Raw genomic sequence first — 26,053 nt, forward strand, 5'->3', positions numbered from 1 at the left:
GTGTTAAACGTAATTTTGTGTGTTTTTTTTTTACAGTTTCTTCATACTTCTCCCAGTTGTGCTGATTTTTTTATGCAGCCTTTCCAATTTGTCTACCGCCTATTTTCATGGTGCAATTATCATATCAATTTTGCAGACGATCCTAAATACTATTTCAATCAATTGGCTAGATTTTTGGCGCGTTTTAGTTCCGTTGAACCGTTGAAGATAAAGAAATCAAGCGAGGTGCCGAGTGAAACTTCCAATATCAATTCTCTCGGATTATTTCCACACATTTGTTAATTTGTTGTACACATGTCATTGGTCGTGGTGGAGCTTTTGTCCCGCTAATGAAATATACGAATCTATTGGTGCCAATTTAGGGGCTTGACCAAGTTGGCGCTTCTGCACACATCCGTTTCTAGAGTTTAACAATTAGCGATGAAAATGGTCTAATTTTGGCTAATATTTTTGGAAGAGGCAATAAAAGCAGGATTATCAAGCACTAATCATGAAGAATCGTAAAAAAATGGGCATGATTTGGAATATCAGACTCTTTTTGCAAGTGAAAAAACCCAAGGTAAAAAATGCAGCTTTGCGCGATGTTTCTTTCGTCAGAGTTACACACTTAGATTCCATTTCGCTGTTCGGTAAAAATTTCGCCGGAAAAATTCGGTAAAGTTGAAAAACTACCGTTTTTCGGTATAGATCATTAATTTCACAAGATTTCGGTAGTGGAATTACCCATCCGTATGTAATTTCATACACAAACAGCAATTGCTGTCAAATATATTACAGTATGCACTGTAAAATCGAGAAAACACCGTATCCGGTAATGAAAACTACCGAAAAGTTTGTAAATCTTCACAAAATTACCGAAATCCTGTGAAGCGTTGAACAGACATCCAAACGTCAAACTGGCGCGACAAAGCTAGATAAAGTTTTCATGTCAGTGGTTTTGGCACAGCGTTTTCTGAATTGAAAGTGCTGAATGACGGTGAATCTCATTTTACTGGACAGCACAGCGCATTTGCAGCAGGTGGGTAAGTGTTTATTAATTGAATGTGGCCATACCTTATAAATAATTTAACAAAACATTTCAGCCTTTCTCATTGCTTGCCAGCATCAAAAGCATGGTGCCTCCTGATCACCTCTGATCACCACAAGCATCGAAGAAGTTTAATAAAGCAGTGATGAAGATGTTATATAAATATGAATAATAAAGATGATGCCGTGATGGTAATCGCTAAAACAATTGAGTCATAGACCGCATCTTTTAATCCAATAAAATTACCGGAAATCTGTAAAAACCTTCAAAATAAACAAAAAAGTACCGAAATTCTACGGTAATTTGTCTTTGAAGATTACCGGAGAAATTCGGTAATTTTGACAGTCTATCAAAAATTGAATTTACCGGACGTTCGGTAGTCGTATCGATTACCGAACGCATTACCGAACGTTCAGCTGTTGAAAATTCGGTAAAAAATTACCGAATACTGTAAAAAAATCTAAGTGTGTATGCCTCTAAGGTTTGTTCGCGAAATTGAAATTGGATTACCTGATGTTACACCTTAAGTAATCATATATACAATTTGTGAAGAATTTTTCGAATAAAATAAAACTTTTCCATTATGTTCATACGTTGTATAAACTGCACTTTGTCAAGTAGGATGACATAAACATAGAACTCGAAAAATGCAATGTCTCATCTTCCGAAGCTGTTGTTTGATATTCACAGAAGCTACATTCAGAATTTTAGCGAAATCAATGAAAAAAATCACAAACATTTTGACTATCAATAGATTATCCACTTCGGATTTTTTTGATGAGCTTTTAAAACAAAAGAAATAATATGTGACCAGAGTATGGAAAATGTGTCAAATTGAGCGAACACTTCAGTGAATGCAAAAAAAAAGATAGCATCCGACCTCACCACAGATGGATTGATTCCGGGTTTTTGCCCATTACTTTTGCGTGTGTTCACCGTTCTGTTGTATTTCCAATCCATTACACATGCCATGCAACGACGCGTTTATCTGCTGTGTCTCCTCTGGGTCGTAGCCCGTGCGGTCAAGCTGTTGATGTTTGTTCAAAGACATGGCCAGATCTATGGAAGGAATCGGCGGCGGCTGCTGCTGCTGCTGCTTCTGCTGTCCGGCTGCCGAATGTGGCAATTGTCCCACCGGGAACGGCGATGCTGATGGTGCGGGATGATGATTGGCAGCCTCGTCCACTGACGTGATGTAAACTGCGAGAAGAAAGAAAGATCGGTTTCAGCAAAGTGCAAATACATGCAGGAAATGTTCACAGGGCCCAGGGCAATAAAAAGCAATAGAATTGGAAAATGGGTAAACAACCTTTCCGATGCTTCATTTCGCCGTGAAATTCGGTACTTCGACGTCACTATAGCAGTTGAGAGATATGTAGTAAATGGTCACGATAAGGTGATATCTAGCTTTCTCGCACAACGATTGGCACTACTCGAATCTAATACTTTGTTGCACCACCGCGAAATTTCTGTCTTGAATTTTAACTTGTATAACATTTGAAACACAGATAATATCTTTGAGATTAGTGAAGAGCGGGTGCAATTATGTATGCAAATATTTGTCAAATCTTTAACACCACGTCCAATCGCTGCGATGCTGTGTTGCTCCGATAAAGAGCTTGATATCACTAGTTACCAATGCCGGCAAACGTGAATGCCAACCCCTTATAGTAGAGCACTGCGAATGTGTTAATTAACATGCTTTTGAGATAAACGCTAACCAATTGAGCAAACATGATGATTTATCAAAACTGATTTTGGTCAAACCAAAGGCTGGCGCTTAGTCCAAGGGCAGATTACACATTATTGAGCAATTTCTATCCCTAATGGCGAACTGCAACGCTAATATGAACTAGACTTTGCTACTTCTTTTAGTCTAATACAGCGACGCTCCGGCAGAGTTCTGCCGCAACCGAGGCACTGCGCAGACTGTCAATATTGGCGCAATCAATTGATTTAATTCAGGGCATTGTTTGTTTATCGCAAGCAGATTGTGGCTGTTTTATTTGGTTGTTTCCGAATAGTAGAAGAAGGTAGCCGACATAAAGATAGCGAAGATAGTACATATATCTAAAGCATTTTTGTTAACTTTAACGACGCTGAGGTACTTGGTTCTCGTATCAGATATTCAAACTATCATTGGTACAGCTGGAGGCTCCGTTTTAGGACAAGCTTTATTGCGGCTCCAAAATGATTTGGACTTGAAACTTTTCGTTATTAAACATGATGTAAAATGCACTTACATATAAACTTATGAACACTTATGAACGGTAACTTATGTCTTATATGTAAGAATCCCTTCTTGGACTCTGGCTCCAATGATGAACCTATGGATTTTTTTATTTCAGTTTATCATTTGTGAATTGACAACTTCCCGGTTTTCTCGCTTACTCGTCAAATGTTCAGATGATTCTGTTATCAACCATGCATTTCCAAGTTCATTGAAAAGTAGATGGAGACACTTGGTTGTTGATGCTTAGTTTTCCATGTTAAATGGTGTACAACACATTACATTTTCGTTAACTCATTGGATATGTACTGAATACTGTTATAGCGAAGTCTAAGAGAATTCAGCCTTAAAAAGATGTAGTTTTTAATTTAAAACGTAATACCATCAAACATTTTTTCATTTTGTTTACCCCACCACCCCTGTGCACATGAAGCGCGTACAAACCTGCTACCAGCTCTACGTCTGTCGTAATTTCTGTAATTGCTTGATCAATTGAAGCTAGTCTGGTTGAGAAGCAACATTCTGTAGATTATCACTTTATGTAAATTGGTAATACTTGTTGAAAATCAATTAAAGCATTTGTGGAATGTGCAAGCGGAAAAGAGCTGCACCCTGTACCTTGTACAGTGTCTGTACCCCGGCTTCCATGAGTTGGTTAGCGCCCAGGCGCAGGCGGTGCTTATCAAATGGGAGCCAATTAATGAATGAATCATTACTATCAGATTCAGAACACTGCTGTGACAATACGGACTAAGTGTGTCATGGGACGTTATCGCCTTGAAGAAACGAGCGAAAATGAAGGGGTATTTACAAGGTTTTGTGGCTACAAAAAACCTGGTGATTGGGAGCGCGCTCTTTCCTCATAGACCACTACCTAAAATCACGTGTTTCTCTCGTGATAGACTTACTGAAAACTAAATCAATCACATCTACAGCGCTTGAAGCCGGTTTCGGCACAGTATTGGTTTTCCAAAGTATGGTCTATGATTGTTTCTCTTGTTAACCGTTCATCAGGTTACCAAAACAGCTATTTATGGGGTTGGTTCTCCTTTGATCACTTCCAATGGGGCACCCTTAATCGGTAAGGAATACTACCGGTTGTTCCAAATATGGCCGGAAACATATTTTTTTTGCCAATCAAGATACCTAAAAATCCGCGATTTGATTTGTCGCATGGGTTTGGTTCACTTTTTTGTTTGGCCATTTCCGGCGGGACACCCGGAACCGGTTCCGGATTACTACCGGTTCAGTTACAGATGGTCTGAGAATATTTTCCTGCTGACTGTTCATCAGGATATCAAAAAAGCCACTATTTGATATGTAGCATGTATGGGTTTGGTTAACTTTTAAACTTGGCCACCTCTGGCGAGACATCTGGAACCAGTTCCGGAACACTACTGGTTCCGATATGTTCTGAGAAAGCTTTCCTGCATACTGTTCATCAGGTTATCAAAAAAGCCGCGGTTTGATATGTCGCATGAATGGTTTTAGTTCAATTTCATATTTGGCCACTTCTGGCGGGACACCCGGAACCGGTTCCGGAATACAACCGGTTCAAATATGGTCTGAGAATATTTTCCTGCTTACCTTTCATCAGGATGTCAAAAAAGCCACTATTTGATATGTCGCATGCATGGGTTTGGTTAACTTTTATACTTGGCCACCTCCAGCGGGACATCTGGAACCGGTTCCGGAATACTACCGGTTCCAATATGGTCTGAGAATGTATTCCTCCTTACTGTTCATCAGGGTATCGAAAAAGCTGCGGTTTGATATGCCGCATGCATGGGTTTAGTGCACTTTTATGTTTGGCCACTTCCGGCGGGACACCCGGAACCGGTTCCGGGAAACTACCGGTTCAGATATGGTCTGAGACCATTTTTCTGCTTACCGTTTATCAAGTTATCGAAAATGCCGTAGTTTGATGTGTCGCATGGATAGGTTTTTAGTGTTTTCATATCTGGCCCCTTCCTGAGGTACCGGAACACCTAAATGGCCATAACTCCGGAACGGCTGGACCGATCCAAGCCATTTTCAATAGGAAACAATGGGACCAGATTTCCCGGTCATTAAAATCGGTTCAGGTTTACTTCCAAAAAGTGATGTGAGTTTTTTTTGTACACACACATACACACATACACACATACACACACATACATACACACATACATACACACACACACACACACACACACAAACATACACACGGACATCACCTCAATTCGTCGAGCTGAGTTGATTGGTATATGTGACTCGACCCTCCGGGCCTTCTATCGAAAAGTCATTTTTGGAGTGAACATATAGCCTTTCCAGTACACTTAGTGTACGAGAAAGGCAAAAACGTAACGGTTGAGATTTCGGTAAAATATTACCGAAGTCGGTGATTTTTTCTAGGTGTGAAATTCCGGATAAAATCTTCAGCCTCATCGAAGCGCAGTACGAGGCTCTTACATGTAGGCTTGCAAACGGAGGTCTATTCAGGTAGTGACTGGTGTAAAGCAAGGATGTATACTATCACCCCAATTGTTTCTTATCGTAATCATGGTGGTGGCGATTGACCGTGCACTGATTCGTGGGCTACCCATCACTACTTCGATTTGACCGATGATGCTGCCGCTCAGCGACCTGGCTCCTGGGAAGTGGGCCTTACCATCAACGTCAGCAAAAGCAAATCGTTGGATGTCAACACGAACATCCCCTCCAACCCAGCTTTACAATAGCTGGGCAAGCAGTGGAAAAAATTAGGGCAGCTAGATAGCGTCAGATGGCGGTACCAGGATCGGTACAGGAGCGCGGATCAAGAAGTCTAGGGTTGCTTTTAAGAAATACATAAAGATCCAATCAGATTAATCAACGCACTAACATCGTACTGTTGATCAAGAGCTACACAAAGCATTTTCGTGCCAAGCGAAATAGACAGCCATCCATTCCCGCTGCAGCCTACTCTCGCAACACACGAACCCTTCAGATCCGTGCAAAGAGCACAGAGCACAGAGAAGTGGTGAAATCGTGCTATAGGAAAATCGCACCGTTGCTGCCGTCAAACTACCAACGTGCGAAAAATGAGTTCCCACTCCCAGTGCGAGAAAAAACGACATTCTAGCACTCCGGTCAAGATAGTCGTCGATTGGACTGAGCCGGCTTATTCCGGAGAGTACTCAGCTGTGCGCGGCGTCACCAGTGGAAATCGACGGGAAACCCCTCAGCACCACCAGAGGAATCAGGGCGTACTGGTGGCTGTGACCAGAAAAGGTTCCGGACTCGAACATTCCATCAGCGAAATGACATAGACGTCTAATCGGACTGGCCGCATTAAGAACCTCATAACACGAGAAACAATCCTTCATGGTTGGAGAACAAAAAGGGCCTTCGAAAGATTGCCTCAGGCACCGCACGCAGCTCAAATCACGTCGTCCGGCAAAGAGTGATAAAGTCCCACGAGCCCCCATCGCCTCTGGGACACGACGGAGAAATCAAGCTGCTGGTAAACGTGTGGCTTCGTGGTCGTGCGGCTAAGGTCACCAAGCCTTTAGTCGCATCGTTCTAAGGAGCGCGGGTTCGATTCCCGCCGCAGCTGGCAGGAAAAGTTTTCGGCTGTGCCACTGGGCGTTGCATGCTAGTCCGTTGTCTAGTGTCGTGCTTCCTTCAAAGAGCGAAAAGCTCACTGGAAGTACTAAACGTGTCCGTGTCTTTTAACCTTCCGTTAATCGCGCTGTTGTACTTTGTACAACACATGAGAATTATTATTACTTTGAAACCATCTTTTCTATCGATGTCAACCCTAAATGTATTCTACAGGAATCTTATGTAGAATATTATAAGACCTTTTTTGAAAACAGTATAACTCCTTATAATGCGGAAAATTGAAAATCGCAATATGAAGAACGTACTATATTTAAGATAAGATAGACAGTTGAATGTGAATTAGTGTATTTCAAAATCTAAATGATCTAGAAATATGGTGTCTTCGGCAAAGTTACTTGGGATATCAAGGGCCTTTGCGAGGTGGTCTGAGAAATTCAGACTTCAACCGATAGGCGGCACTAGTGAGCATGTAATTTTTATATCCCATATAACTCAGGATCCTGAGTACTTAAAAAGATGGTGTCTTCGACAAAGTTGTTTAGTTGGTTAAACACTAACTGATGGAGAGCCGTTTGGTTTGAAACTCCACATCTAGGTGGCGCTAGTGGGCATTGAAATTTTATAACTCATACATCTCAGGACCCTGATTACTTAGAAAGATGGTGTCTTCTGCAAAGTTGTTTAGTAGATCAAACACTAACTGGCGAAGACAAGTATGATGTGGAATTCCACATCCAGGTGGAGCAAGTGAGCACTCAAATAATATAACTCATATATCTTGAGATCCTGATTACTTAGAAAGATGATGTCTTCAGCAAAGTTGTTTAGTAGATCGAACACTAACTGATGGAGAGCCGTATGATTTGAAACTCCACATCTAGGTGGCGCTAGTGGGTATTCAAATTTTATAACTCATGTGTCTTAGGACCCTGATTACTTAGAAAGACGGTGTCTTCTGAAAAGTTGTTTAGTAGATCAAACATCAACTGATGAAGACAAATATGACGTGCAATTTCACATCCAAGTGGCACTAGTGTGCATTCCCATTTTATACTTCATATATCTCAAGATCCTGATTACTTAGAAAGATGATGTCCTCGACTTTGTTGTTTGATGGATAAAGGATGGATGTACTTATCCCGTGACATTGACAACCTTAAAATAGAGTATATTGAAATACGACGGTCAGATATTGAATATTTTACTAAGCGCTTTAACTTCATGTAAAATTAATCAATCAAGTGCAAATTTAAACAAATTATAACCAACTAGTTGTGTAATTTTCAAATTTTGATAACTTTCGGAAGTATAAAAATTTACAGCTCGTTGTTTTTTTTTCTAGATGAATAATAACACGTTCATGCTTTTGCAAATTTACAACAAGCGTCTTCTGGTGGCAGAAGCACGAATCAAATGGTCAATCAACTTAAAGCCCTTGATCTACCAACCAACCTTGCCAAAGATATCAACTTCCCAGGTAATCAGACTCGCAGATATATAAGATATAAAATTTGCATACTCATTAGCACCACTTACTGGCGAAATATTGATTTCAACGACCCATCAACCAAATGCACTTAACCTATTTGACAACTTTGCCGAAACCACCATCTCTCTTCTAGTAACCAGGATCCTGAGAACTATTGCATATACATTTGTTATGTTCACTAGCGTCATCTAGTGGTGAAATTACGATTCAAACGGACAACTATCTGTAAGTTTTCGATCTTTTAGAAGGGTGGCACAAGAGGTAACTTTTCCTCCATTTGGTCTTTGATCTACCAAACAACTTTGCCGAAGACGCCATCCTTCTGAGTAAAGTGGAGCTTCGTGGCCGTTCGGTTAGCGTTACCAAGCGTGTAACCGCACCATGCTATCCACTGGTGAATGTAATGTATGTCGTGTCCATGGTCTAGTGTTAAGTTCTGTTCAGTCTGTACAGCCTCTGGCTGAAAACGGTGTCCCGTGCCTTTTTAATCGGGATCCTGAGCTACATGAGATTAAAAATTTACATGCTCACTAGCGCAACTGTCACTCATCTATAAGCCCTTGATATACCAAACATCTTTGCCGAAGACACTATCTTTCTAAGTAATAAGGGTTCAGAGATACATAATATATAATATTTACGTGCTCACTAGCGCCGCCAAGTGATGAAATTTCAAATTAAACTGCGAATCATCCGTAAGTACTTGACCTACCAAACAACTTTGTCGAAGACACCGTCTTTCTAAGTTATCAGGTTCCCGAGATACATAGGATATAAAGTTTATTTGCTCACTAGCGCCGCCTAGTGGTGGAATTTCCAATTATATTTATACGCCCAATAATCTGTAAGCCGTTGACTGGATTGGACTGGGATTGGAATACGGCACGACAACGCTGCAGAAGCAAACCTAGGGGATTGTGGCGACGAAGCCTCAACAATAAAATTAAGGAAGTCGATAGGAATCTGTTCTGGTGCAGCTGTATAGCTCGTGCTCAACACCGAGATAAGAACAAGCATAATGTTGATGTATGTCAGAGTGCCAATGTAAATCCGTGCACGGGGTGATGGGGTGATGCCTACAGATCGTGATGGCCTAGACAAGAGATGTAATGGCTTCATCACAGCAATCTCCAGAGGTGTTGGAGGAGATCATCGAGGGACTCTTTCCACGTCATGGTCAGAGACCTTGGTCTTTTTTTTATAGAATGAGAAAATCTTCTGATCAGATACCGAAGAGGTGGGTCCTCGGGTGATGTGGGGATCAACCCACTAAAAACTCATTCTCTCTCTTCCTTACCTTCGGGGGGACCATACAAGAGTACACTCTAATAATAAGCGTTCCACCAGCTACCACCTTAAGTTGTTCACTCTCCCCTGGAGGCTCGGGTCCTGGCTAGTACTTAGACTACCCGTTGAACTCATGCTCCTGGATGGGGAAGGGGGGGGCAACTCAACTAGCTGTTGATCAGCTCACCATTTTCTCTGTAGTTCAAGTACGATTGGAGAAACCGTGGAAGTAACGGAGTCCCACTTGTCCACCCCCGTACACACCCTTCAACAATGTTGTCAGACGTGATATCTCTACCGCATACCTCCTGCATACTCGACCTATGCTCCACGAAACGTGTACATTCAAAGAGCACATGCTCCGTGGTCTCGTCGCTGTCTGCACACTCCGAACATGCGGGGGAGCCTGCGTGTTCGAATCTTTGCAGATACCACCTAAAGCACCCATGGTCTGACAGAAATTGAGTCAAGTGAAAATGCACCTCGTCATGGGCCTGCTCGTCCACTTGGACACGCTTGGTATGAGCCTGTGTGTCCATCTACTCTTGCTGGAGGAATCCCATTTCCTCTGCCACTTCAGCATAGACGAGGTTCTGGTGATTCGCATTGCGCCTCTTATGTCGCGTCGCTCGATGCACTCTTCATTCTCCGCCATCACTAAAGATATGGGCATCATGCCCGCTAGCACACATACCGCGTCCTTTGAGACTGTGCGGTATGCACTCACCATCCTAAGGCACATCAGCCTGTGGGTACTCTCAAGTCTTCACGTTTAGATTAAGCACTAGCGCCTTCGACCATGCGGCAGCGCCATACTGTAGTATGGACACCGCTACTGCCGCGAGCAGCTTACGCTTACTGGAGACTATTGCCGAGCTATTTCACATTATCTTTAACAATGCCATTATCGCCATACTTGCTTTTTTGCCGGCATATTCTACGTGGCTTCCGAATTTCAGCTTATCGGCGATCATGACCCCCAATTGCTTCAGTGAGCGCTTAGAGTTGATCGTGCTTCCGCCTATGGTGACCACAGCCTGTTGTTCAGATTTGCGGTTTTTTACCACCACCACCTCCGTTGTGGTGCGAGAGTTGCTGTGTGAGTTGCTGTCAGTTCCTCTATCGACTCGCCGTATACCACGAGAATAATATCATCGGCGAAGCCGACGAGCTTTACGCCCGGTGGAAGTTTGAGCTTCAATACGCCATCATACACCGCGTTCCATAGTACAGAGCCCAGGATGAACCTCTGAGATACCTCCGCGGTGATGTTGTAGCTCCTGTCGCCTTCCTCGGTGTCATAGATAAACACCCTTTTTCTAGAAGTAGCTCCCCAGTATACGGCATAGACTAACCGGGACTCCTAGGTGGTGTATGGCGCACTCGATGGCGGCCCAGCTGACGCTTTTGAACGCATTCCTAACGTCCAGCGTGACGACCGACCGCGTAATAGCGGATTCCTGTTCGCTTCTTCTGGAGCGCTATCTCGGCCGTTTTGGTTACAGCCCTAATAGCGTCCACCGTCGATCGACCCTTCCGGAAGCCGAACTGGTTATCCGATAGACCAGAGTAATCGGGTTTCTCGGTATAGACCATCAGCTTCGACAGAATGATCCATTCCAGCAGTTTTCCGGCGGTGTCCAGCAGGCAGCCTTGGTCTGCTTTCGCAGGATTGAAACACCCTAAAGTGTAGGTAAGGTACTAGGTCTGGACGGTGTTCTGAAACTGTAGACTTATTTTTGGTCATCTCAGACCAACCTTCTCCCCTCCTCGTAGACTATTGTTCACTTATTTATTTATTTATTTTTTATTTGAAAGGAGCGCAGAAGAACCCTACCCCGTCCCCTAAATGAGTCAACAGGCTCTAAGAGCTTCCCAAGAGAAAAACAGAGATTAACGTACAGTTATTGCTCGAGGGAATTAAAAAAAAAACTGTGAAAAGACTTTTCAAAGTAATTGCTGAAGGGATTCCCTTAATAAGCGCTGAAAGAATTTACAATGGAAGTATAAAAGAAATTTCTAAACAAAAAAATCCTCATGAATTGCGGAAAGATTGTAATAAATTGTCAAAACGGAATTGCAAAAAGCATTCCAGAAGCAATTATCGCAATTTCTAACGAAATCACCGAATATATTTTCAGTAGAATTACGCAGTGCAACATTTTTTTTTCGTCAGAGACACATACAGTATCGGACAATAAAAATGCACCAAAGCCGTTTTCCAATACAAACTAATCAACTTTGGATTGCTATATCTCATTTATGTCTCAACCGATTGTTTTCATTTTTCTGTGACGAACTACAAAACATTTCAATTTTTAAAAACTATTGAAAAAGTTCAGTGATAACTATTGATACAAAAGTTACAGATAGGCTGAATTTTGACAATAAAAATGCACCATGACAAAAAATTGAGTAGCCAAAAATGCTGAAGTCAAATCACTATGGTGTCTTTGGCAAATATGTTTCTTGTGTTATGACCAATAAATTTGCTGAAGACACCATAGCTATCTGACTTTAGCATTTTACATAGGCTACACAATTTTTTTGTCTTGGTGCATTTTTATGGTCAAAATTCAACCTGCCTGTAACTTTTGTATCAATGATTATCACTGAACTTTTTCAATTGTTTTTAAAAATTGAAATGTTTTGTAGTTCGTCACAGAAAAATTAAAACAATCGGTTGAGACATAACTGAGATATAGCAATCCAAAGTTGACTAGTTTGTATGGGAAAACGGCTTTGGTGCATTTTTATTGTCCGATACTGTAAGTTTGCTCTTGAGACAAACCAATAGAAGTTAATTTTTGTTTCGCTGTGTTACGGATGGATTTTCCACAGAAATATTCAAAACTGAACCAGGATCCGTAAGTGGTCATAGGACATGATTTTAGACCAGGAAGACATTTTCGGGTCTTCAGGTACTCTGCGAGCTCTCAAATAGTCACTACTCATACGCGAAAAAATCCGTTCTGATAAACGTGAACAAACAAACGCAAATATGAGAACAAGCAAATATACACCGTGAACTGGAACTAGTTCCAGCTGTCAATGTGAGCGTTCTAGAAACCGTGACATCAAATTCAGGGTGCACATTTCTTATTGTTGTTATCGTTGCTATGCATAGCTCCCGTTTGTTCCCGTTGTCGTGACTGAGAGTGCACGTATATCGGAACGGATTTTTTTTTGCGTTCACAACTGGACCAGAATCGGGAAGTGGCCACAAAACCACTTTTTTTTCTAAACCAAAGGGGGAGATTCTGCTCAACTGACACCCTAACAGGAAGGTTAGAGTAGTGTGGAGTTAAGGCCGTCTTCTACAACAAAAAGTAAAAGCCATGACTACTCTCTCCTTGACCCACTAAACACATTCCTAATGGTCGCCAAACACTTCGTCTCTCCGGAACCACCAAGAAGACTAGTGCACAGAGAGGGGATAGTGCACATCGCACCCTCACATGACTTCTGTAAGGTTTTAAATAGTCACCACTAACATCCTTACTAAAATTTTCTATGAAATGATATGCCACACTGTATATTAGGTAGAATTTAAAAAAAAAAACCTGCCGCGGAACCAGAAAAAAAACAAGTTTGCGGCTTAACTGTGGTCAAAGGGGCACTTGCCGTCATCTCCCGACCTTGAGACCATCATCAACCGCCCTTGTTTGATTTTTCTTTTTGAAACACATACTTTTTATTACCATCAAACCAGCAGCAAAAATAAGTTCCGTTTTTTTTTTGTACGATTTTTCCACTGTGCGCTAGTCAATCACTTATGCTCAAGAAAGCCTCGTCGGCAAATATCTTACTTCTGGGAGGGTTTTTTCTGCGCATCGATTCCAACGAAGCAATCACTACGAAACTCTTCTTCTATGCACTGCACTAAACGTTTCAAAAAATGCTCGCTATACCAAGCACTTAAACGAAACATACCCTACGCTGGTAGGAGTCCCACTGGATGGGAGAATAATTTTAAACCGATTGATATCGTTCATCCACGAATATGTATTTATCCCAATAAACCAATGAGCCCATTGCTGTAATTTGGCTTATCAGTTCATTTTATTATACAGCCATTCCATGAAAAAAGAATAGACTGGAAAAAATAATGATGATTTTGCTCAAATTCGGTAGGAATAATCTTTTGGTCATAAAAATCAAGATTCTTCAAAACTAATTTTTTTTCCAAAAAAACATAATTAGTGATGCAATAAAATCAAAAGATTACCAGTTTCAGATTTTAGAGAAAATATCGCGAACAAGCTGTAGTAAATGTCAATATGAAAAAATGGTCAAAATATCAGTTTTTTATGATTTTCATAATGTTGAAGAACAAACGTTGATTTTTTTTTGAAAATTTTGAGTTTTGTAAAGCTTTATTTTTTGAACCGCCCTATCATAAAATTGGTCACTCTAATGGCGAAATATAAAAATACGGGTTTAATTATTTTTGGTGCATCGGAGCACTTTCATTTTCGAGTCGTTTCTTTTTTCATGGAATGGCTGTATATTTGTTGCAAACATTATGGAAATAGGCCGCCTGGAGTTTACTTATTACCGTTTCCCGCCAGTAGGCAAACTATGGAATCTCTTATGTTAATAGAAACACGACTTTCTGGGTACGTGAATTCGAGTAAATGCTCGCCCTAGAAATATATGGATATCTAAAACCCTAGAAATAACTAGATTAAAGAGTTTTAAAATAGCCAGTTGGATTGCAAACAGTTCTAAATAAACACGATGTCAATGATATGATTTCCATGTTGTTGTTGTCATCCAGTAATCGTTATTTAACATTAAATCTAAAAATCTTTTTTTTTTGGCTTCGAGCTCTCAGTTCACATTTTTATTATCATATTCCATAAAAATATGATAATCAAAGATTATTCGAGAAGCAATCTATATTAGCATCACATTTTCCTCATATTGTTTTTAGCTTAGTTTCAGAAGTTAGGAGAGGGGGTAAAATAATCAAATCCAAGCCAAAAAATTTGAATACATGACTATGATCATGTATTATGATCAATTATAATGTACTATGACCAAAAATATGTAACGTGATGATGGAAAACAAAAACGGATGACCTACACTTATCAATCCTACACAAAATGTGCTGACCACAGGATATCAAAGCGATGTATGCAACTAGCAAGACTCTTAACCCACTCAACCACAAATAAATATGATTAAACTCGTGGCGCCATTTGTGTACCTAACAGCTTCCGAAATGCAGGATTTTGTGTCATAATTATCGATGCAATCATCATCAAGCATTTTATCAGTCCATCAAAGCTTACGTACTGACAAGATCAATGATGCGTGAAATCCAGATGCTTTACGCTTTTTCGAGCTAATCCTGATTAACGAGCCATAAACAAGTTATCAAAGCCGTAAAGTGATTCCCCGGTCGTGTGCACCATCCGAGAATATATCAGCATTTTAGGTCCGGTTTTTTTTCCTCCTATTTCCGATTGAGCACGTAGAGTAGCCTATTCAGTGAGCGCTCTCCATTCGGGTCAATTAATGGAAATGCACATTTCGTCCGCGAAGCTTATTAGAAGCAATCGTAACGACTTCCCATAAGTCCAAATTTATGGCTGACCGAGACAAACTCCCGCACTACCGTCTCGAAAGCCGTTTGCAATGGCGCGGCGACCGAGAATGAAGCGAGAAAATTTTCACGAAACACGATTTTTTGCTGCCGAAATTTATCACTTTTAATGTGACACTACCTTCCATTGGCTACCATTTCCCTGAATGGGAGTAGTTCGGATCTGTGTATAAAAAAGGCTTGCAGAAAAAAGAGAGGAAATAAAAATTCACCCTAAGTATTACCGCTTCGAGGCATTTGCTTCAATGGGCGAAACTGTTGAAGGTAGCAAATGAGAAGAACAGTGAAACTTTCTACCGGTGCCGGTAACACACAGCGCCAACTGTGAAAGGTGAAATATTTCAACAGAGCGACATTCGTTGCGATAATTAAAATTAATTTACGAAATGTTCTTTCTCTGGTTTCGTTTGGAAACGATTCGTGTATGAGAAGGACCTAGCAGTTGCGGTAGATTTTGACAGATAATGTACAACATTCCTCGTATTTAGCTTGGATGGTTTGCTTCCATGTTTTGTTAGTTTTCCATAATTACACTAAATTAAGAAGTTTTACTCAGAATTTTGTTCAGAGTACGTATCAGTATTCTTCTGAGGATTTGTTTGAACTGTTTCCAGAGTCTTTCCCGCCATACCCTTCAATTTCCGCCCGCGATTACAGGGAATGTCCCAGAATTTTGGTCATAATTTTCTTCAAAGTTTTCCTCGGGGTTTCTGCATGAGTTCATCCCAGGATTAATCCTAGGAAGCGTCCGAGAATTCAACAAAAATACCCTTTTGAGATTTCTCCATTTGTTTTCCAGAAATCCTCCCGGTGCCGGGGCCCGTGGCGTAGTGGCTACACGTTTGCTTCATAAGCAGATGGTCATGGCTTCGATTCCAGCCCCGGCACTTCGTCAGTTGTTCTTTCCCCCTGAGAGCAGCTGACACTGACCATCTTCTGATCCCATGGCTCAAATGAACCCGGATACTTGGACATCGGCGAACGGCAACCCATAATGGACCCCCAATCGGACTGGAAACAGGAACAACCAACAGCCACACATCAACATCCTCGAGCTCATCATTCTACCATGATAGGGTAGAAAGTGAAAGCAGCGCAACGGCCACCAGTTCGATGTAGTATACTTAGAAATAGAATACATTTAGGCGCTGTACAAAGTGTATGTACAGCTTCCAATGGATCACTAAAATAACTAAAACGGCCGCTATGAAATGAACAGATAGCGCCACCGTAGCCTTGTGTGTTTGACGTAACTCGACTGCTGTCACTGTGTTACCGTCCATATACGGTGGCGCTTTTGTTTTGATGCGATGAGTAGCGGAAAAGTCGGCTTCAGTGATCCATTGGAATCGCTCACGCAGTGCCCTAGTGGACAATAGAGCTGTAAATTAGGTTAAGGCGAAGATATGACGAAGCCACAACTCAAATTTGCAAGAGCACAAATCTGAAGAACCAAATGTCGCGTTGCGCTGAAAAGTTGATCGATTAGTCACCACCAGCGAGTAACCAATCGATCAACTTTTCAGCGCAATCTGACAATCGGTTCTTCAGATTTGTGCTCTTGAAAATTTGAGCTGTGGCTTCGTCATATCTTCACCTTAAGTGATTGAAGAATTAAAAAAAATCCTCCCGGAGTTCCTCCTGGAATTTCTCACGGGCTTCCTACCTCAATTTCTCTCAGCGGTCGCACACAGCACGTACATATAACTCCTAAGCACGCTTGATGGTAGACCCGATTTTTTATTTTGCCAGATTGATTTTCTACCACAACTCAGTCAATTTTGAACTTAACGATCTGATTTTCCGTACACAGATAGTATCGACCGCGCCTCACAGTGTAAAAATTTTCATGTGAATTGGTTGAAATTGGTTGAACGCACTTGCCGTCATCTCCCGACCTTGAGACCATCATCAACCGCCCTTGTTTGATTTTTCTTTTTGAAACACATACTTTTTATTACCATCAAACCAGCAGCAAAAATAAGTTCCGTTTTTTTTTTGTACGATTTTTCCACTGTGCGCTAGTCAATCACTTATGCTCAAGAAAGCCTCGTCGGCAAATATCTTACTTCTGGGAGGGTTTTTTCTGCGCATCGATTCCAACGAAGCAATCACTACGAAACTCTTCTTCTATGCACTGCACTAAACGTTTCAAAAAATGCTCGCTATACCAAGCACTTAAACGAAACATACCCTACGCTGGTAGGAGTCCCACTGGATGGGAGAATAATTTTAAACCGATTGATATCGTTCATCCACGAATATGTATTTATCCCAATAAACCAATGAGCCCATTGCTGTAATTTGGCTTATCAGTTCATTTTATTATACAGCCATTCCATGAAAAAAGAATAGACTGGAAAAAATAATGATGATTTTGCTCAAATTCGGTAGGAATAATCTTTTGGTCATAAAAATCAAGATTCTTCAAAACTAATTTTTTTTCCAAAAAAACATAATTAGTGATGCAATAAAATCAAAAGATTACCAGTTTCAGATTTTAGAGAAAATATCGCGAACAAGCTGTAGTAAATGTCAATATGAAAAAATGGTCAAAATATCAGTTTTTTATGATTTTCATAATGTTGAAGAACAAACGTTGATTTTTTTTTGAAAATTTTGAGTTTTGTAAAGCTTTATTTTTTGAACCGCCCTATCATAAAATTGGTCACTCTAATGGCGAAATATAAAAATACGGGTTTAATTATTTTTGGTGCATCGGAGCACTTTCATTTTCGAGTCGTTTCTTTTTTCATGGAATGGCTGTATATTTGTTGCAAACATTATGGAAATAGGCCGCCTGGAGTTTACTTATTACCGTTTCCCGCCAGTAGGCAAACTATGGAATCTCTTATGTTAATAGAAACACGACTTTCTGGGTACGTGAATTCGAGTAAATGCTCGCCCTAGAAATATATGGATATCTAAAACCCTAGAAATAACTAGATTAAAGAGTTTTAAAATAGCCAGTTGGATTGCAAACAGTTCTAAATAAACACGATGTCAATGATATGATTTCCATGTTGTTGTTGTCATCCAGTAATCGTTATTTAACATTAAATCTAAAAATCTTTTTTTTTTGGCTTCGAGCTCTCAGTTCACATTTTTATTATCATATTCCATAAAAATATGATAATCAAAGATTATTCGAGAAGCAATCTATATTAGCATCACATTTTCCTCATATTGTTTTTAGCTTAGTTTCAGAAGTTAGGAGAGGGGGTAAAATAATCAAATCCAAGCCAAAAAATTTGAATACATGACTATGATCATGTATTATGATCAATTATAATGTACTATGACCAAAAATATGTAACGTGATGATGGAAAACAAAAACGGATGACCTACACTTATCAATCCTACACAAAATGTGCTGACCACAGGATATCAAAGCGATGTATGCAACTAGCAAGACTCTTAACCCACTCAACCACAAATAAATATGATTAAACTCGTGGCGCCATTTGTGTACCTAACAGCTTCCGAAATGCAGGATTTTGTGTCATAATTATCGATGCAATCATCATCAAGCATTTTATCAGTCCATCAAAGCTTACGTACTGACAAGATCAATGATGCGTGAAATCCAGATGCTTTACGCTTTTTCGAGCTAATCCTGATTAACGAGCCATAAACAAGTTATCAAAGCCGTAAAGTGATTCCCCGGTCGTGTGCACCATCCGAGAATATATCAGCATTTTAGGTCCGGTTTTTTTTCCTCCTATTTCCGATTGAGCACGTAGAGTAGCCTATTCAGTGAGCGCTCTCCATTCGGGTCAATTAATGGAAATGCACATTTCGTCCGCGAAGCTTATTAGAAGCAATCGTAACGACTTCCCATAAGTCCAAATTTATGGCTGACCGAGACAAACTCCCGCACTACCGTCTCGAAAGCCGTTTGCAATGGCGCGGCGACCGAGAATGAAGCGAGAAAATTTTCACGAAACACGATTTTTTGCTGCCGAAATTTATCACTTTTAATGTGACACTACCTTCCATTGGCTACCATTTCCCTGAATGGGAGTAGTTCGGATCTGTGTATAAAAAAGGCTTGCAGAAAAAAGAGAGGAAATAAAAATTCACCCTAAGTATTACCGCTTCGAGGCATTTGCTTCAATGGGCGAAACTGTTGAAGGTAGCAAATGAGAAGAACAGTGAAACTTTCTACCGGTGCCGGTAACACACAGCGCCAACTGTGAAAGGTGAAATATTTCAACAGAGCGACATTCGTTGCGATAATTAAAATTAATTTACGAAATGTTCTTTCTCTGGTTTCGTTTGGAAACGATTCGTGTATGAGAAGGACCTAGCAGTTGCGGTAGATTTTGACAGATAATGTACAACATTCCTCGTATTTAGCTTGGATGGTTTGCTTCCATGTTTTGTTAGTTTTCCATAATTACACTAAATTAAGAAGTTTTACTCAGAATTTTGTTCAGAGTACGTATCAGTATTCTTCTGAGGATTTGTTTGAACTGTTTCCAGAGTCTTTCCCGCCATACCCTTCAATTTCCGCCCGCGATTACAGGGAATGTCCCAGAATTTTGGTCATAATTTTCTTCAAAGTTTTCCTCGGGGTTTCTGCATGAGTTCATCCCAGGATTAATCCTAGGAAGCGTCCGAGAATTCAACAAAAATACCCTTTTGAGATTTCTCCATTTGTTTTCCAGAAATCCTCCCGGTGCCGGGGCCCGTGGCGTAGTGGCTACACGTTTGCTTCATAAGCAGATGGTCATGGCTTCGATTCCAGCCCCGGCACTTCGTCAGTTGTTCTTTCCCCCTGAGAGCAGCTGACACTGACCATCTTCTGATCCCATGGCTCAAATGAACCCGGATACTTGGACATCGGCGAACGGCAACCCATAATGGACCCCCAATCGGACTGGAAACAGGAACAACCAACAGCCACACATCAACATCCTCGAGCTCATCATTCTACCATGATAGGGTAGAAAGTGAAAGCAGCGCAACGGCCACCAGTTCGATGTAGTATACTTAGAAATAGAATACATTTAGGCGCTGTACAAAGTGTATGTACAGCTTCCAATGGATCACTAAAATAACTAAAACGGCCGCTATGAAATGAACAGATAGCGCCACCGTAGCCTTGTGTGTTTGACGTAACTCGACTGCTGTCACTGTGTTACCGTCCATATACGGTGGCGCTTTTGTTTTGATGCGATGAGTAGCGGAAAAGTCGGCTTCAGTGATCCATTGGAATCGCTCACGCAGTGCCCTAGTGGACAATAGAGCTGTAAATTAGGTTAAGGCGAAGATATGACGAAGCCACAACTCAAATTTGCAAGAGCACAAATCTGAAGAACCAAATGTCGCGTTGCGCTGAAAAGTTGATCGATTAGTCACCACCAGCGAGTAACCAATCGATCAACTTTTCAGCGCAATCTGACAATCGGTTCTTCAGATTTGTGCTCTTGAAAATTTGAGCTGTGGCTTCGTCATATCTTCACCTTAAGTGATTGAAGAATTAAAAAAAATCCTCCCGGAGTTCCTCCTGGAATTTCTCACGGGCTTCCTACCTCAATTTCTCTCAGCGGTCGCACACAGCACGTACATATAACTCCTAAGCACGCTTGATGGTAGACCCGATTTTTTATTTTGCCAGATTGATTTTCTACCACAACTCAGTCAATTTTGAACTTAACGATCTGATTTTCCGTACACAGATAGTATCGACCGCGCCTCACAGTGTAAAAATTTTCATGTGAATTGGTTGAACATTCTCTGAATTAGTTGATCTAAATCCTCGAAGACTATTCATTGTAACTTAAGCAATTGGCAATGGACTCCTTTCGATTTTTGTTGTTTCCTTGTTGGGTCTTTATCAATACGATGTCCTGGGTCTGCCTGTGATTTGATGTCCTGCCAGATTTAAATCCAGCGATTGCCTTCATCCAGTGATTAAAATTCAATTTCGACATAGGGTGACAAAGGGTATTATCGGCAGTTTTGTTCTCTTCGTCAAGGGGGGTTTTTGTGGGCCAAATTGCCTGAAATTTAGGCACATAACTCAGATTGGTGGGGAAGGATTTGAGGCCAACTTTGAGATCAACAGGTTTAAAAAAAAACAGATTAATTCACCTAGTGGTGATAGTGCCTTTCTCGTCGAATCTAGAGTACATCAAATATTCTCATTTTTTTACAGTAAGTTCATCAACTAGTTGTGTATCAGTGGTCAAAATTTGGGAAAGATCGGGCCATTCTACACGAAGTTATAAAGGTTCTAGAAAAAGGTAAAATTATCCGATAGCCAACTTTGAGTTGTTATATCTCCGGATTCAATGAACCGAATGCAATAAATTTTGATCATTTTTGACTTACATAATGAGCTATCAAAAACTTTTGACTAAACTTAAAATTCTTTACACGAATAAAAATTATTACGATTAGATTATTTTTCTAATATAACACCAATTTATCCAAAACTTCATCATCGTTTCAAATTTTGAGATCGTAATTATAGTTCATTTGATTTCCCTCTAACTGACTTGAATATATTTATGTTTCAAGGGAAAGCAACCAAAGAGCCGGCATTTAATTGAAAAAGTAATGGAATGCATATGAAAAATAGATAAATTTACTAAAAAACATGGAATAAATGAAATCGTCATAACTTTTTTTCTTATTAATAATTTCAAACTAGGTCAACTGATTTTCAAAATTCATTACATTAGTCATAAATGATCAAAATTTTATTGCATTCGGTTCATTGAATCCGGAGATATAACAGTTCAAAGTTGGCTATCGGATAATTATACCTTTTTCTAGAATCTTTATTACTTCGTGTAGAATGGCCCGATCTTTTCCAAATTTGAACCACTGATACAAAACTAGTTGATGAACTTACAGTAAAAATTTGAAAATATTTGATGCCCTTTTCAAAAAGTTACAGCGAGTTGAATATTTGTTGAAAAGTGAAAATTTTACCTGTCCCAGTTATTTTGAGTATCCCTTGTATGTATTTAATGAAAAAAACCAGATTAATTCACCTAGTGGTGATAGTGCCTTTCTCGTCGAATCTAGAGTACATCAAATATTCTCATTTTTTTACAGTAAGTTCATCAACTAGTTGTGTATCAGTGGTCAAAATTTGGGAAAGATCGGGCCATTCTACACGAAGTTATAAAGGTTCTAGAAAAAGGTAAAATTATCCGATAGCCAACTTTGAGTTGTTATATCTCCGGATTCAATGAACCGAATGCAATAAATTTTGATCATTTTTGACTTACATAATGAGCTATCAAAAACTTTTGACTAAACTTAAAATTCTTTACACGAATAAAAATTATTACGATTAGATTATTTTTCTAATATAACACCAATTTATCCAAAACTTCATCATCGTTTCAAATTTTGAGATCGTAATTATAATTCATTTGATTTCCCTCTAATTGACTTGAATATATTTATGTTTCAAAGGAAAGCAACCAAAGAGCCGGCATTTAATTGAAAAAGTAATGGGATGCATATGAAAAATAGATAAATTTACTAAAAAAACATGGAATAAATGAAATCGTCATAACTTTTTTTCTTATTAATAATTTCAAACTAGGTCAACTGATTTTCAAAATTCATTACATTAGTCATAAATGATCAAAATTTTATTGCATTCGGTTCATTGAATCCGGAGATATAACAGTTCAAAGTTGGCTATCGGATAATTATACCTTTTTCTAGAATCTTTATTACTTCGTGTAGAATGGCCCGATCTTTTCCAAATTTGAACCACTGATACAAAACTAGTTGATGAACTTACAGTAAAAATTTGAAAATATTTGATGCCCTTTTCAAAAAGTTACAGCGCGTTGAATATTTGTTGAAAAGTGAAAATTTTACCTGTCCCAGTTATTTTGAGTATCCCCTGTATGTATTTAATGAAAAAAAAATCAAACAATTAAGTAAAACCGCTTCACTCATCGGATTTAATCAGAAATTTTCTGGAAGACTATAATTTCACCTTAAAATAAAAAAAATCTTGGTTTATTTAATTGTGCCCTTCCTCAAAATGTTGAATTCCGTCCAAAATTTCCAAGGGAGGACCCCTCTTGGCCTAAGAGAAAATCGAAATTTGTATCGGCCTTATTCATAAAAGCAAGAATTTTATCAAAGCTGTGCTAAACGTATAGGCAGGGCTGAAAAATATCAAACCACTCAGTTGACTGCTTGACCACCTTCACTAGCACTGGATGCCGATCATTATTAAGATATTTCGGCGAATGTTTTTCTGCACACTTTAGCCTTTGTTTAATTATCATTGGTTATAAGATTTATGTAAAATTTGACAAAAAATTCAAGTAAGAGAAATTTCCCATACCCATTCAAATTTCAACCATGTTACAGAGCGCGAGGGCTCAACCAGTTGCATCAAAATTTGTTCGCAGTAACTTTAGCCGCAAAAGGGGATTGGTGCTATAAAATTTATTTTTTTCCATACAACGTTGATCCATCCTATTGTATAATGAGCTTCAGGAATCTGAAATGGTGTAATTTGACAAGATCGCTAAAATTTTTATCAAGATTTTGTTTTTTTTTACGCATATTAATCGCTTGTATCGATTTTGTTCATCTTCCTAATTTCAGCGATGCATCCAACCCTGATTCTGCAACACTGCCGGTAATCTTAGGTGTGGTCAGAGACTATTTTCTTGCTGCCCGTTTATCTGGTTATCCAACATTTTTAATGATTTGATGTTTCGCATGCATGGGTTTGGTTCAATTTTTGAATTGGTCACTTCCGACGGAACACCTTGAACCGGGTCCAAACACAACCGGTTCAGATACGGTATGAAACTATTTTCCTGCTTACTGTTCATCTGGTTATCAAAAAAGCCGCTATTTTATGTGTCGCATGCCTGGGTTTGGTTAACCTTTTTAATTGACCACTTCCGGCAGGACACCCGGAACCGGTTCCGGAAAACAACCACTTCAGATATGGTCTGAAACTATTTTCCTGCTTACCGTTCATCTGGTTATCGAAAAAGCCGCTCTTTGATGTGTCACATGCATGGGTTTGGTTCACTTTTTTAATTGGCCACTTCCAACGGGACACCTGGAACCTGTTCTGAAACACAACCGGTTCAGATATGGTCTGAAACTATGTTGCTGCTTACCATTCATCTGGTTATCGAAAAAGCTGCTCTTTGATGTGTCGCATGCATGGGCTATGTTCACTTTCATATTTGGCCACTTTCGGCCGGACACCCGGAACCGGTTCCGGAACACAAACGGTTCAAACATGGTCTGAAACTATTTTCCTGCTTACCATTCAACTGGTTATCAAAAAAGCCGCTATTTGACGTGTCGCATGCATGGGTTATGTTCACTTTCTTATTTGGCCACTTCCGGCGCACAGTGGGAAAAATCGACCGAAAAAACGGATCTTCTAACGCCGCTGGTTTCGGTACGTGAAGTTGACCATTTCTGACGTAAAAAATTACGAGAAATCGATTGGTGCTAAATTCATTCACCGCACGGCACGGGAAGTGGTCCATTTTGCCCTATTTCCCCCTTTTTTCATACAAAAAGAGAATCAAAATGTACTTTAAAACAGCTAACGCGACTGTAGATCATTGAAAATAGCTGCAGGTGTAATTAAAGGTTAATAGAAATCATAAACATACATGAAAGATCCTTATCAATGCTTATTTTGCCCCATATGCTCCAACACCTGCTGGAAATCCTGAATTTTACATGATTATGAATAGATTTCTAATGTTACTGATTTGAATTTCATTTTTGTTGCATTAACAAAAGGCGCTAGATCTGTTATCACCAGAATCATCTTCGGGAGTTGTCCAATTTGCCCCATTGTGCCCTATTATCATAGAAAAATGAGATTTAAAATGTATTTATAAGAAACAGATACTGTAATGGAACGTTGAAATTAGTTTTAGTTGCAATTGGAAGCTAACAGCTATCATGCGCATAAATGAAAGATATTTTCCTATTTTGCCTTACATGCCCCTAAAACTGCTGAATGATAACATTATTCTATTGTTTTGTAATGTCACTGGTTGCAATACATGAAGTCCTAGATCATTTTTGCCTTTCTCGTACACTAAGTGTACTGGAAAGGCTATATGTTCACTCCAAAAATGACTTTTCGATAGAAGGCCCGGAGGGTCGAGTCACATATACCAATCAACTCAGCTCGACGAATTGAGGTGATGTCTGTGTGTATGTATGTGTGTGTGTATGTATGGGTGTGTGTATGTGTGTATGTGTGTGTACAAAAAAAAACTCACATCACTTTTTGGCAGTAAACCTGAACCGATTTTAATGACCGACGGTTCATTCGACGGGAAATCTGGTCCCATTGTTTCCTATTGAAAATGGTTTGGATCGGTCCAGCCGTTCCGGAGTTATGGCCATTTAGGTGTTCCGGAATGGTACCCCAGGAAGGGACGAGATATGAAAATGCATCAAACCTATGCATGCGACCCATCAAACCACGGCATTTTCGATAACGGTTAGCAGGAGCGGTTCGATGAGCGGTTAGCAGGAAAATCATCTCAGACCATATCTGAACCGATAGTGTTCCGGAACCGGTTCTAGGCGTCCCGCTGGAAGTGGCCAAATATACAAGTGAACCAAACCCATACATGCGACACATCAAACCACGGCATTTTTGATGACCCGATGGACAATGAGCAGGAAAATCATCTCAGACCATATCTGAACCGGTAGTGTTCCGGAACCGGTTCTAGGCGTCCCGCTGGAAGTGGTCAATAATACAATTGAACCAATCCCATACATGCGACACATCAAACCACGGCATTTTCGATGACCTGATAGATAATGAGCA

The 26,053-nt window shown here is 40.0% G+C and overlaps 1 protein-coding gene across 4 annotated transcripts in view; it reads right to left on the reverse strand.

The window, feature by feature from the left end:
- The window catches only part of LOC115263681 (sodium/hydrogen exchanger 9B2), a 107,563-nt gene that overhangs the window by 39,490 nt on the left and 42,020 nt on the right, over positions 1-26,053 (reverse strand). Inside the window, exons 1-2 of one of the 4 annotated variants that reach the window (XM_062846065.1) lie at positions 13,428-13,567; positions 1,948-2,227 (exon numbers count right to left, since the gene is read on the reverse strand). In XM_062846065.1, the coding sequence (XP_062702049.1) occupies positions 1,948-2,227; positions 13,428-13,452 (305 nt within the window). In that variant the 5' untranslated portion in view covers positions 13,453-13,567. Of the gene's footprint in view, positions 1-1,912; positions 2,228-2,336; positions 2,896-13,427; positions 13,568-26,053 lie in introns of those variants that run through there. The other 3 variants (XM_029866898.2, XM_029866899.2, XM_029866900.2) reach the window with 3 other exon arrangements.

The sequence above is a fragment of the Aedes albopictus genome, chromosome 1 (genome assembly GCF_035046485.1).
Source record: "Aedes albopictus strain Foshan chromosome 1, AalbF5, whole genome shotgun sequence".
In the NCBI taxonomy this organism is placed as follows: domain Eukaryota; kingdom Metazoa; phylum Arthropoda; class Insecta; order Diptera; family Culicidae; genus Aedes; species Aedes albopictus.